Consider the following 14,459-nt stretch of genomic DNA (forward strand, 5'->3'; position numbering starts at 1 on the left):
AAACCTAGGAGGCTCTTGGTTCTCACCCCCTTCCATAGACTTACACAGTAATTATGACAACTTCCAGAGGACGCCCTCCAATCTATCAGAGCTCTTGCAGCATGAACTGACATGTTATACACCCAATCAAAGGATCAGATAATGAATTTAGTACTGAAAGCATACGCTACAATTAGCTAGCACTGCAGTGTATAAAATGTGGTGAGTAGTTGACTCAAAGAGAGAGAAACACAATAGTTGAACAGTTTTTAACAAATTAATTTCTTCCTAAATTAAGAAGAGAGAGAGAGGGAGAGATAGCTATATTTGGTTATACATTTTTTTTTGTTTTACTTTCACTTAGCTAGCAAATGCAGCTAGCTAGTTTTGCCTACTCAAACACCCGGCTCAAACAGAGAGGGATGTTATGTTAGCTAGCTGGCTATGGCTTTTGGTTTTATTAATTTATTGCCACCGGGGCCCGCCGGTGTAACTGCTACACTGCTTTCTGACTGTACACTGTACTGCACGATTGTAGCGGGTTTACTAACACGTTAGTTATAGTAGGCAATGATCTAGACTGTGTGTAGCGGTTATGATATGAAGGTTTGGCTTGGAAAGGTTTTTCGCCTGGTCACAGACAGCTGATGTGTTATGCACTGAAGTCCACAAGCGAAGGGAAAAGGTGAGAGGAGGAGAGCGCGTAGATAGTTGGAGAAGGAATTATATATACAACGAGCAAAGTGATCGTTCTGTTTTTAAGTGGCTGCTATGAAAGTGAACTGTTTGCGTGTGATCAGGGGTGTGTTCATTCCGTCGATTCTGTTGAAAAACGTTTCTTAAACGGAAGCAAATGAATGGAGGGGGAAGGTGAGCAGCAGCAAATGGAACGAAACAGGGATGAACATACCTTTTTCCAATAGAAACTCTAATTTGCAACTGTTGGACTAATGAGTAATGATTACACCCTAGATCAGCTAGATGCAGGCAAGTGTGCAATGCGGTATTGAATGTGTCACTGTCTGTCACCTTGATTACTCTGAATTATCTATACCTGCGCACCTATGTTTTAAACTTTCATTCAGAGGCCAGGTTGTAGCAACCTCATGACGCGTATAGTGAACATTAGAGTATCATGTAGCAGCCTAAACCTATCGAGGTTACATTGATCTGGGTGAATGGAATATGAATGACAGTCATCCAATATGCTGTAATAGAAATAAGGCCATGCTCATAAAAAATTATAATCCTCATCTTAAAAAGCACTGACCGCCACTGTATAGCTTACAGTATAGCCTACCTGTAAAGCACCAGAAATAATTAACCTTCAACCCTCCATAATAAAGGGAGACAGGAGACTGAGCTTACAATATGTTTATTCATTTTTGGTTATTTTCTGCCATTTAGAAGTTTTTGTTGCATATATCTGTGACTAAATTACATGTTATTATTTTAGCTTTAGGAAGAAAAAAAAGATTATAGAAATCCAACTAGAAGATATTAGCTACGTATATGATGTCTGTGATTACTGAGGATTCTCTATGGAAAGATATTAGCTATGGATATGATGTCTGTGATTACTGAGGATTCTCTATGGAAAGATATTAGCTATGGATATGATGTCTGATTACTGAGGATTCTCTATGGACAGATATTAGCTACGGATTCCACAACGGCAAATACAACTTCACTGAATTGTCCGTTGTGGGCGCGTCCTCTGGAAAATCAACTGGATGTCTGCTGCTGAAGGTCTGCTGTTATAGAAGTATTGCATTCCAAAACAGACAGCTGTTTAGTGGAAATACTGACAATGACAAACCATGTCCCCTAATCACCAATAAAATCAATACAGTTTCTGTAAAACCGCCTTTTCTCTGCAGTGCTGCCTTTTTGGTGATTCCTGAAATAGTGATATGTTCACAATAAACCGTTATAATCATACCAGCTTTATTTCAATAAACAATATTGAAACTCCAGAACATGGTAAGGCTTCTCTCTGGTGCGAGTTAGCTGGTGTTTCTTTATGTCTCCTACGCGACTGAACCTTTTCCCTCATACAGAGCAGTGGTACGGTTTCTCAACTGTGAGCGTTAAATGGTGTGTCTTCAAATTTGATGACTGACCGAAGCTTTCCACAAAGGGAGCAGGTTCCACACTCCTTTGCATTTATTTAACCAGGTAAGTTAGTTAGTCATAATTAGTTGGTATTTTTTGTTATTAATATAAACTGGTGAAACTTTCCCCACATTGATAGCAGAGTTAAGGCTTCTCCCCTATGTGAATAAGCTAGTGTCTTCAGATATGATGACACAGATTTTCTCCTGTGTGAGTTCTCTGATGTTTCTTCAAAGTTGATGATTGACTGAAACTCTTCCCACACTGGGAGCAGCGGTGAGGCTTCTCTCCTGTGTGAGTTATCTGATGTGTCTTCAGAGTTGATGAATGACTGAAACTCTTCCCACACTGGGAGCAGTGGAACGGCTTCTCTCCTGTGTGCGTTATCTGGTGTGTCTTCAGGGTTGATGATTGTCCGAAACTCTTCCCACACTGGGAGCACTGGAATGCCTTTTCTCCCGTGTGAATTAGCTGGTGTTTCTTTAGGAAATATAAACTGGTGAAACTATCCCCACATTGAGAGCAGTGGTAAGGCTTATCTTCTATGTGAGTTATCTGGTGTGCCTTCAGTTGATATAACCTGGTGAAACGCTTCCCACATTGAGAGCAGTGATAAGGCTTCTCTCCTGTGTGAGTCAGCTGGTGTTTTTTCAGTGTTGATAACTGACTGAAACTCTTTCCACATTGGGCGCAGTGGAAAGGCTTCTCTCCTGTGTGAGTTCTCTGGTGTGACTTTAAGTCTTTTGAATGACTGAAATCCTTCCCACATTGAGAGCAGTGGTATGGCTTCTCTCCTGTGTGAATTAACTGGTGTGTCTTTAGGTGCTGTAACTGACTGAAACTCTTTCCACAATGAGAGCAGCGGTAAGGCTTCTCTACTGTGTGGGTTAACTGGTGCCTCTTTAGGTTTCCTACCAGACTGAAATGCTTTCCACATTGAGAGCAGTGGTAAGGCTTCTCCCCTGTGTGCGTTATCTGGTGTGTCGTCAGGCTGTGTAACCAACTGAAACTCTTTCCACACTGAGTACAATGGTAAGGCTTCTGTCCTGTGTGAGTTCTCTGGTGTGTCTTTAGTTGGTTCGACTGACTGAAACCCTTCCCACAAACAGAGCAGTGGTATGGCTTCTCTCCTGTGTGAGTTCTCTGGTGCGTCTTTAATTTGCTTGGTGTTTGAAATCTCTTCCCACATTGACCACATAGATACATCTTCCTTTTTTGAGTATGTTTTGATTTGAGGTGAGTTGGACAAATTAAACTGCCTCTGCAATCTGAGCAGGGGTGGGGCCTACAAGTGTGCCTTCTCAACTCCTCTGGCTCATAGAAACTAGTGAAGCAGTCCATGCAATGGTGATGTTTCTGTCTTGAGTTCCTCTGTCTGTGTTGTTTATGGTTTCCTGATGCTGTGGAACTGGGCTCACTGTCTGAACCTGGGTTGGAGGTCTCTCCTGTGGTAATATGAACAAATATGGGGTTAGAATCAGGAACAGCATTGAAACGGTCTTTAAAAGACTTGTTTAAAGGCCCAATGCAGCTGTTTTAATATCAATATCAAATAATTTACTGGGTAACAATTAGGTACCTTACTTTAATACACTGAACAAAAATATAAAACGCAACATGCAACAAATTCAAAGGTTTTACTTCGTTTCAGTTCATAAGGAAATCAGTCAACTGAAAAAAATTCATCAGGCCATAATATATGGATTTCACATGACTCGGAATAAAGTTATGCATCTGTTGGTCACAGATACCTTTAAAAAAAAAAAAAAGGTAGGGCCATGATTCTGAAAACCAGTCAGTATCTGGTGTGACCAGAATTTGCCTCACGCAGCGCGACATCTCCTTCGCATAGAGTTAATTAGGCTGTTCAAATCAAATCAAATGTTATTGGTCACATATACATATTTCGCAGATGTTATTGCGGGTGTAGCGAAATGCTTTTGTGTTCCTAGCTCCAACAGTGCAGTAGTATCTAATAATTCACAACAACACACACAAATCTAAAAGTAAAATAATGGATTTAAGAAATATATAAATATTAGGACGAGGAATGTCGGAGAAGCATTTACAAATACAGTAGAATAGAATAAAGTATATACATATGAAATGAGTAACGCAGTATGGAAACATGATTAAAGTGACTAGTGTTCCATTATTAAATTGACCAGTGATTCCATGTCTATGTATATAGGGCAGCAGCCTCTAAGGTGCAGGGTTGAGTAACCGGGTGGTAGCCGGCTAGTGATGGCTATTTAATAGTCTGATGGCCTTGAGATAGAAGCTGTTTTTCAGTCTCTCGGTCCCAGCTTTGATGCACCTGTACTGACCTCGGCTTCTGGATGGCAGCGGGGTGAACCGGCCATGGCTCAGGTGGTTGATGTCCTTGATGATCTTTTTGGCCTTCCTGTGACATTGGGTGCTGTAGGTGTCCTGGAGGGCAGGCAGTGTGCCCCCGGTGATGCATTGTGCAGACCGCACCACCCTCTAGAGAGCCCTGCGGTTGTGGGCGGTGCTGTTGCTGTACCAGGCAGTGATACAGCCCGACAGGATGCTCTCAATTGTGCATCTGTAAAAGTTTGTGAGGGTCTTAGGGACCAAGACTAATTTATTCAGCCTCCTTAGGTTGAAGAGGCACTGTTGCGCCTCCTTCACCACACTATCTTGTTAATTGTACGTAGCTTATGCCTGCCCATACCATAACCTCACCGCCACCATGGGGCACTCTGTCAATGTTGTGAACATCAGCAAACCGCTCGCCCACACGACGCCGGTACAGTTGAAACCGGGATTCATATGTGAAGAGCACACTTTTCCAGCGTGCAAGTGGCCATCGAAGGTGAGCATTTGCACACTGAAGTCGGTTACGACACCGAACTGCAGTCAGGTCAAGACCCTGGTGAGGACGATGAGCATGTAGATGAGCTTCCCTGAATCGATTTCTGACAGTTTGTGCAGAATTCTTCAGTTGTGCAAACCCACAGTTTCATCAGCTGTCTGGGTGGCTGGTCTCAGATGATCCCGCAGGTGAAGAAGCCGGATGTGGAGGTCCTGTGCTGGCGTGGTTACACATGGTCTGCAGTTGTGAGGCCGGTTGGACCTACTGTCAAATACTCTAAAACAACGTTGGAGGCGTCTTATGGTAGAGAAATTAACATTAAATAATCTGGAAACAACTTTGGTGGACATTACTGCAGTCAGCATGCCAACTGCATGCTCCCTCAAAACTTGAGACATCTGTAGCATTGAGTTGTGTGACGAAAGTGCACATTTTAGAGTGGCCTTTTATTGTCCCCAGCACAAGGTGCACTGTGTAATGATAATGCTGTTTAATCAGCTTCTTGATATGCCACACCTGTCAGGTGGATGGAATATATCTTGGCAAAGGAGAAATGCTCACTAACAGGGATGTAAACAAATTTGTGCCCTAAACTTCAGATAAATAAGCTTTTTGTGCATATGAAACATTTCTGGGATCTTTTATTTCAGCTCATGAAACATGTGACCAACACTTTACATGTTGCGTTATATTTTTATTCAGTGTAGATTTCCATTAAAATGGGAACAAAATTGCTTTTTAGCAAAAATAACTTTCTCCAGCAAGAATTTTGTCACAATTTACCACATGGTGATATCACCATGGAAAGCTTAAACTCCAGTCCACGCAAGTCTGCTGATTAGAAGGTTCTGTGTAAATTGTATTTTCAACCAGCAACTATCAGGAAATAACTGATTAAAAATCATTATTTTACAGAGTTAGTTTCATCAGCTGTCGTACAATATGATATAAAACATTTTTGCACTTTGTCTTTAAAGCTAGAATCCTTAATTAAACAATAACAAAGAACCACCCCATCTCTGTTTTGGTAAAAATCTGAGGGATGGGCTTTGAGATATGTAACCACTCTAAAATGAAGACAGATAGTGGTAGGCTACACAAGTTCACAGAACAGGACCGCCGAGTGCTGATGTACGTAGCGCGTAAAATTAATCTGTCCTCGGTTGCAACACTCACTACTGAGTTCCAAACTGATTCTGGAACAATGTCAGCACAATAACTGTTAGTCGGGAGCTTCATGGAATGGGTTTGCATGGCCGAGCAGCCGCACACAAGCCTAAGATCACCATGCGCAATAACAAGTGTCGGCTGGAGTGGTGTAAAGCCTGCCGCCATTGGACTCTGGAGCAGTGGAGACGTGTTCTCTGGAGTGATGAATCACGCTTCACCATCTGGCAGTCCGATGGACAAATCTGGGTTTGGCAAATGCCAGGAAAACGCTATCTGCCCGAATGCATAGTGCCAACTGTAAAGTTTAGTGGAGGAGAAATAATGGCCTGGGGCTGTTTTCCATGGTTCCAGTGAAGATACATCTTAATGCTACAGAATACAATTACATTCTAGACAATTCTGTGCTTCCAACTTTGTGGCAATAGTTTGGGGAAGGCACTTCCCTGTTTCAGCATGACAATGCCCCCGTGCACAAAGCGAGGTCCATACAGAAATGGTTTGTCGATATCGGTGTGGAAGAACTTGACTGGCCTGCACAGAGCCCTGACCTCAACCCCATCGAACACCTTTGGGATGAATTGGAACGCCGACTGCGAGCCCGGCCTAATCGCCCAACATCAGCGCCCAACCTCACTAATGCTCGTGGCTGAATGGAAGCAAGTCCCCGCAGCAATGTTCCAACATCTAGTGGAAAGCCTTCTCAGAAGAGTGGAGGCTGTTATAGCAGCAAAGGGGGGACCAACTCCATATTAATGCCCATGATTTTGGAATGAGATGTTCAGACGAGCAGGTGTCCACATACACTACATGACAAAAAAGTATTTCAAGGCACTCTCAGCAGACCACTTGAAACTCCTTTATTCATCGGCTACTGGGCTACTGGCCAGGATAAAAAGATGCTCCTATCCGATGCTGCTAAACCAGCCATGATTTAGGAGGAGGGTAGGCTATGCTTGGTTTTTAATCAAATTAAACAAAATGGGGGGAAACCAATCATTTTTTGATGTTCCTAAATATGAGATTCACCAGCACAAATTGAACATCTCTCTTCCATGGGCACTGTGTGTCATGGCTGGATAGGCTGCGCTTCCGCTCTCCAAATCAACTGCGTTACCTAGAAGACCTGCTGTTTGTGGGTCTTAAACGTTCCCTTTAGCGCTGCATGAAACTGTCCATTTTGCATGTGTTTTTAAAGGACACGCCTCAAATATTGTCACCCCTCCCACCTTAGCGCAAGTGAGCTGATGTTAGACAGGTACACTACCGTTCCAAAGCTTGGGGTCCCTTAGAAATGTCCTTGTTTTCCAAAGAAAATCACTTTTTTTGTCCATTAAAATAACATCAAATTGATCCGAAATACAGTGTAGACATTGTTAATGTTGTAAATGGCTATTGTAGATGGAAACGGCTGATTTCTTATGGATTATCTACATAGGCGTACAGAGGCCCATTATCAGCAACCATCAGTCCTGTGTTCCAATGGCACGTTGTGTTTGCTAATCCAAGTTTATCATTTTAAAAGGCTAATTGATCATTAGAAAACCCTTTTGCAATTATGTTAGCACAGCTGAAAACTGGCCTTCTTGAAACTGGTTGAGTATCTGGAGCATCAGCAATTGTGGGTTCAATTACAGGATCAAAATGGCCAGAAACAAATAAGTTTCTTCTGAAACCCATCAGTCTATTCTTGTTCTGAGAAATGAAGGCTATTCCATGCGAGAAATTGCCAAGAAACTGAAGATCTCGTACAACGCTGTGTACTACTCCCTTCACAGAACAGCGCAAACTGGCTCTAACCAGAATAGAAAGAGGAGTGGGAGGCCCCGGTGCACAACTGAGCAAGAGGACAAATACATTAGAGTGTCTAGTTTGAGAAACAGACGCCTCACAGGTCCTCAACTGGCAGCTTCATTAAATAGTATCCGCAAAACACCAGTCTCAACGTCAACAGTGAAGAGGCGACTCTGGGATGCTGACCTAGGCAGAGTTGCAAAGAAAAAGTCAAGTGTCTGTGTTCTTTTGCCCATCTTAATCTTTTCTTTTTATTGGCCAGTCTGAGATTTGAGTCTGAGGCTTTTTCTTTGCAACTCTGCCTAGAAGGTCAGCATCCCGGAGTTTCCAGCTATAATAGCCATTTACAACATTAACAATGTCTACACTGTATTTCTGATCAATTTGATGTTATTTTAATGGACGAAAAAATTGCTTTTCTTTCAAAAACAAGGACATGTCTATGTGACCCCAAACTTTGGAACGGTAGTGTACATTGCCCAACCTGGTGTTAGGTCTGGAAAATGTCAGTGCTCATGTTTTTACATGACGAAATTCCAAACTAACGTGTGTTTGACACTTGGGCCTCCTAACCACCAGCTGAAAACAGAGCACAGAATGTAAAAGCCCCCATGCAGTACTTTTAAATCATCACTGTATGTCTAATAAATCACTGCGTGTGTTTATTTCATGAAAATAACTCCAAATATATTTTTTATCATTGATTTCCCAGAGCCTCCTTTTGACATTTAAATGCTCAGTCTGATCTTGTGGGCATGTTGATACAAATTAAAATATATTTACATACACAGCCCTGAATGGTGGATAGGATCGTCTAGACTCGAGAGCCTACCCCGCTAACCCCTTCAAAGTGATCTGGGCCAAAAACTCCATCCCAACTGAACAGGCTGAAATTCCAGGAATTCTTTTCAAAACAGGAACATCCCGTTTTTTAACTGCACTGCCCCTTTAAAATTAGGTGAAACCAAGTTACTCTTCAGAAAAAGGCACCAGATTGGTGGAAAGACCCAACAATAGTTCTGGAATCCCCTGTGTCTGACAATGCACCAACCTCTCTCCATCCTAAACAACTTAACTTACCTGGGTCAGTGTTACCATCTACTTCTTCCTCCTCTTCCCTGTTGTCCACTTCTGTGACTGCTCTCTCCTCCACCTCCTCTTTGAATGCGCTTTCCTCTGCCTCCTCTTTGAATGCTCTCTCCTCCACCTCCTCTTTGAATGCTCTCTCCTCCACCTCCTCTTTGAATGCTCTCTCCTCCACTTCTTCTTTGAACGCTCTCTCCTCCACCTCCTCTTTAATCCCTAGCTCCTCTTCTTTGACTTCTCTCTCCTCCTCTTCCTCTTTGACTATCACATTGAGTTCCAGTGGTTGACTACAGTCCTCCAGCTTCACTAAGACCATCTCTGGACCCCACTGTGAGCTTCTCTGTGCTGGAAGACCACAGTAAGAAACCGGGGACTTGGGTTCAGACATGGAAGGCTATACATGGATTCAAAAGAGGCACAAACAAAATCGTAAGGTGAGTTTCACAAAATACTGGAACAGCTTAGCTAATAAAGGAATAGAACGAAATATTCCATCCACTAGGAATCTACTAATAAATGTAGCTAGCTAGCATTGCTTTGGCGATGGTACAGCTTGCGTTAGCAATATTGAGCTAGTTGGGTTAGATTTAGCTTACTGACTAATTTTACTGTCACCTTTCTCACTAGGATGAAACGATCTAGCTAGATAGCCAAATTACCAACAAGAAGTTCGTTTGAAGCAATGTTTTGAAGATAAACAAACTTGCTTGGTATGATAGACAGATAGCTAGTTAGCTTGGCTAGCCGGTTTAATTGCCAATAAGCAAGCTAGCTAACGTTAGCTCAAATGGCTATTGTTTACACATGATGACGTAGACAAATAATCCGACTACTAATGGTTATTCATGGAAACGTTACAGAATTGTTAGAAATCTTGATTTTACCTTGACACCTGACTTTGAATTGGCAGCTCTTGTTGTTCTAGCTAACGTAACTTCTTATTCGGTGGGGTTTTCTTCTTCTTCGATGAGGTTTAACGGCAGTTGGCAGCCAATAAATGTTGCACTACCGCCACCTATTAGATTGGAGTATAACGCCTATATACAACAAATACCCTACCATCTACTACCACACTCACAAATTTTTTTTTTTAAAACATTCTGATAATTATAACTACCATACTCCACTATTTAAATATATGTATTCCTACTTCAGGCCAACAGCCTGAAGGGATGGGACACCACCACTTATCACACCCTTTAACTCTTCTGATGTCAAGTCTCGCACACCCAAATAACTCTCTGCAGCTGCCACCACAACCTCTATTTTCTGCGACTTACATTCCACCCCTGCAGTACAGTTGATAACCATTGCTATAAATGACAAAAATCCAATCTTACTGGAACATATATCAGTTGTTGGTTTATCCCTCTGTACTGGTACATCTCTACTACTCACACCGTTCTTCTCAGGATCCCTCCCCCTTGACCCATCTTCCTCAACGTTCTTCATTGCCTCAGCATATGACAACTTCTGCACTACTCTAACCCTGAAAACCTCAACCTGCCTCTTTCGCACCGGACATTTCGGATCCCCAGCCCCATGGGCACCCCTACAATTAACACATACCAATACATTTACATTTTACATTTTAGTCATTTAGCAGACGCTCTTATCCAGAGCGACTTACAGTTAAGTGAGTGCATACATTTTCATACTGGCCCCCCGTGGGAATCGAACCCACAACCCTGGCGTTACAAACGCCATGCTCTACCAACTGAGCTACATCCCTTTCCCCAATGCTACACATTCCTTTGTCTCATGCCCTTCTGCACACCTAGGAACCTCCCTGCTACACACTGCTGCCACATGCCCATAAGTTTGACACCTGTAACAACGTAATGTATTCGGCACAAAAGCTCGTAACGGATAACTTACATATCACTTTGTCGGGCAAAGACTCAACATCAAAACTCAAAAGAACAGACAACGACTCTTCTGTTTCCTCACTCACGTCACCCTGTCTGCGTCGCACCAAACGACGAGCATCACAAACACCGGGAATCTTCCCCTTCAGTTGGTCAGCTTTCACATTTACCACTACCCCAGTAATCACTCCTTTCAATCAAATCAAATCAAATCAAATTTTATTGGTCACATGCGCCGAATACAACAGGTGCAGACATTACAGTGAAATGCTTACTTACAGCCCTTAACCAACAGTGCATTTATTTTTAACAAAAAAAGTAAAAATAAAACAACAACAAAAAAAGTGTTGAGAGAAAAAAGAGCAGAAGTAAAATAAAATAACAGTAGGGAGGCTATATATACAGGGGGTACCGGTGCAGAGTCAATGTGCGGGGGGGCACCGGCTAGTTGAGGTAGTTGAAGTAGCAGCAGTCAGGAGAGGTAGTGTTTTTCTCTAGCTCTCTAGCTGGAGGTAAGCAGGAGGTAAGCTTCTCATTTGGTGTTGAGTAAAGCTTAACCATGTATTAGATCGTAGGTTGGTAGTTAGTTGTAGTTAGGTATTGTATTTATTATAGGTTAGTATTGTTGTTATTGTAGGTTAGAATCGAAGCACGAGGCTAGCTAGCTAGCAGGTAGCTACTGGTAACGATTAGCAACGATTAGCAACGGTGGAGAGCTTCTCATATGGTGTTGAGTAAAGTTTAACCATGTATTAGATCGTAGGTTGGTAGTTAGTTGTAGTTAGGTATTGTATTTATCATAGGTTAGTATTGTTGTTATTGTAGGTTTCCGTAGGTAACTGTAGGTCAGTATCGAAGCACGAGGCTAGCTAGCTAGCGGGTAGCTACTGGTAACGATTAGCTGTTTCCAATGTTAAATGTGCTGCTAGCCAACGTTTAATTTTTGCTGCGTTATGCGTTATGAAAGGAACTAGACACGGACATGAATTATCTGTTTAGTGTGCTAACACACTCTTGGCAGTTTGTTGTAACCAAGTATTGGTGCTAAATTGTGTGTTAATGGATGCAAGCTTGCTAGTTAGCTACGGCGTCATAGCTAGGTATCGTGGGTAGTTACTGTGTCTTGGCAGTGTCTTCCGCCGTGCCGGCTGCAGCACGAAGCGAGCTAACTAGCCGTTTTTTCGAACAGAGTCAGAGTCAACACAGTAGCCATTGTGTGCCGGGTGTAGCACGAAGCTAGCTAGCTAGCCGTTCTTCAAACAAAGTCAACACAGTGGCCATTGCTAGCTACCCAACACGACCAGCGAACTGTACGGTAGTAGCTAATTACAATATACTTGTCCTAGCTAGCCAACGTTGAATCATTGCTGCGTCATGAAAGGAACTTGACACAGACACGAATGATCTGTTTAGTGTGTTATCACACTATTGGTGGTTTGCTGTGACCAAGTATTTGTGCTAAACTGTGTGTTACTGGATGCTAGCATGCTAGTTAGCTAGTTAACACACTATTGGTGGTTTGTTGTGACCAAGTATTGGTGCTTAACTGTGTGTTAAACTGTGTGTTATTGGATGCTAGCATGCTAGTCAGCTATGGTGTCATAGTTAGCTAGCTGAATAAAGTGGGTTGAGTCTATTCCTTTAAACATTGAACAACTGTGGTTCACAACAATTCTGATTTCTAAAGGTGGAAGTTGGGAGAGTTTTTGTTCGGGTGGTTCAGTGAAACAATTTTAGTTTCTGAGGTAGAAGTTTTTGGTGAGGGGGGCCCCCCTCTCTCCTCTCCCAGATGCTTAGCTCATTTCATTCCGATCTCCTCTGCATTTTTGTAGCCATTTGCTACAGCCTGTCAACTATGCCTCTGCCTATCCCTGTTCTCTCCTCTCTGCACAGGCTACACAAACAACGCACCACACCGCGCGGCTGCTGCCTCTCTAACCTGGTGGTCCCTGCACGCACCCCTCACCTGGAGTTCCAGGTCGCAGGCAGCCTCTGGAACTGCCGTTCTGCTGCCAACAAAGCTGACTTCATCCCAGCCTATGCCAACCTCCAGTCCCTCGACTTCCTGGCGCTGACGGAAACATGGATCACCACTGAAAACACGGCTACTCCTACTGCTCTCTCCTCGTCTGACCATGTGTTCTCGCATACCCCGAGAGCATCTGGTCAGAGGGGTGGTGGTACAGGAATCCTCATCTCTCCCAAGTGGACATTCTCAATTTTTCCCCTAACCCATCTGTCTATCTCCTCATTTGAATTCCATGCTGTCACAGTCACTAGCCCATTTAAGCTTAATATCCTTGTCATCTATCGCCCTCCAGGTTCCCTTGGAGAGTTCATCAACGAGCTTGACGCCTTGATAAGTTCCTTTCCTGAGGATGGCTCACCCCTCACAGTTTTGGGGGATTTCAACCTCCCTATGTCCACGTTTGACTCATTTCTCTCTGCCTCCTTCTTTCCACTCCTCTCCTCTTTTGACCTCACCCTCTCACCGTCCCCCCCTACTCACAAGGCAGGCAATACGCTTGACCTCATCTTCACTAGATGCTGCTCCTCTACTAATCTCACTGCAACTCCCCTCCAAGTCTCCGACCACTACTTTGTTTCCTTTTCTCTCTCGCTCTCCTCCCACACTACTCACTCTGCCCCTACACAGATGGTAATGCGCCGCCGCAACCTTCGCTCTCTCTCTCCCACTACTCTCTCCTCTTCCATCCTATCATCTCTTCCCTCTGCTCAATCCTTCTCCCTCCAATCTCCTGATTCTGCCTCCTCAACCCTCCTCTCCTCCCTTTCTGCATCCTTTGACTCTCTGTGTCCCCTATCCTCCCGGCCGGCTCGGTCCTCCCCTCCAGCTCCGTGGCTTGACGACTCACTGCGAGCTCACAGAACAGAGCTCCGGGCAGCGGAGCGGAAATGGAAGAAAACTAAACTCCCTACCGACCTGGCATCTTTTCACTCCCTAATCTCTACATTTTCTTCATCTGTTTCTGCTGCTAAGGCCACTTTCTACCACTCTAAATTCCAAGCATCTGCCTCTAACCCTAGGAAGCTCTTTGCCACATTTTCCTCCCTCCTGAATCCCCCCCCCTCCTCTCTCTCTGTGGATGACTTCGTCAACCACTTTGAAAAGAAGGTTGACGACATCCGATCCTCGTTTGTTAAGTCTAATGACACTGCTGGTCCTGCTCACACTGCCCTACCCTATGCTTTGACTTCTTTCTCCCCTCTCTCTCCAGATAAAATCCTGCGACTTGTGACTGCAGGCCGCCCAACAACCTGCCCGCTTGACCCCATCCCCTCCTCCCTTCTCCAGACCATCTCCGGTGACCTTCTCCCCTACCTCACCTCGCTGATCAACTCATCCTTGACCGCCGGCCATGTCCCTTCCGTCTTCAAGAGAGCGAGAGTTGCTCCCCTTCTCAAAAAACCAACACTCGACCCCACTGATGTCAACAACTACAGACCAGTATCCCTTCTCTCTTTTCTTTCCAAAACTATTGAGCGTGCCGTCTTTAGCCAACTCTCTTGCTATCTCTCTCAGAATGACCTTCTTGATCCAAACCAATCAGGTTTCAGGACTGGTCATTCAACTGAGACTGCTCTCCTCTGTG

The 14,459-nt window shown here is 43.7% G+C and overlaps 1 protein-coding gene across 1 annotated transcript; it reads right to left on the reverse strand.

Annotated features, from left to right (window-relative positions):
* Positions 1–1,339: 1,339 nt before the first annotated feature.
* On the reverse strand, positions 1,340–9,924 carry LOC311121007 (uncharacterized protein). The gene is made up of 3 exons (XM_084195552.1): positions 9,862–9,924; positions 8,972–9,371; positions 1,340–3,539 (listed from the first exon to the last, which is right to left on the reverse strand). The coding sequence occupies exons 2-3, from the start codon at positions 9,363–9,365 to the stop codon at positions 2,275–2,277; spliced, it is 1,659 nt and encodes a 552-aa protein (XP_084051678.1). The 5' UTR covers positions 9,366–9,371; positions 9,862–9,924; the 3' UTR covers positions 1,340–2,274.
* Between the last annotated feature and the right edge of the window lie 4,535 nt (positions 9,925–14,459).

Source organism: Coregonus lavaretus, assembly GCF_964263955.1.
Source record: "Coregonus lavaretus genome assembly, contig: HAP1_SCAFFOLD_410, whole genome shotgun sequence".
Lineage (NCBI taxonomy): Eukaryota > Metazoa > Chordata > Actinopteri > Salmoniformes > Salmonidae > Coregonus > Coregonus lavaretus.

Excerpts from the sequence above, each read along its gene's own strand:
- LOC311121007 (XM_084195552.1), bottom strand. The coding sequence starts at position 9,365 with ATGTCTGAACCCAAGTCCCCGGTTTCTTACTGTGGTCTTCCAGCACAG. Across the intron at positions 3,540-8,971 it reads AGATGGTAACACTGACCCAG|GAGAGACCTCCAACCCAGGT; the intron begins GTAAGTTAAGTT and ends ATATTACCACAG.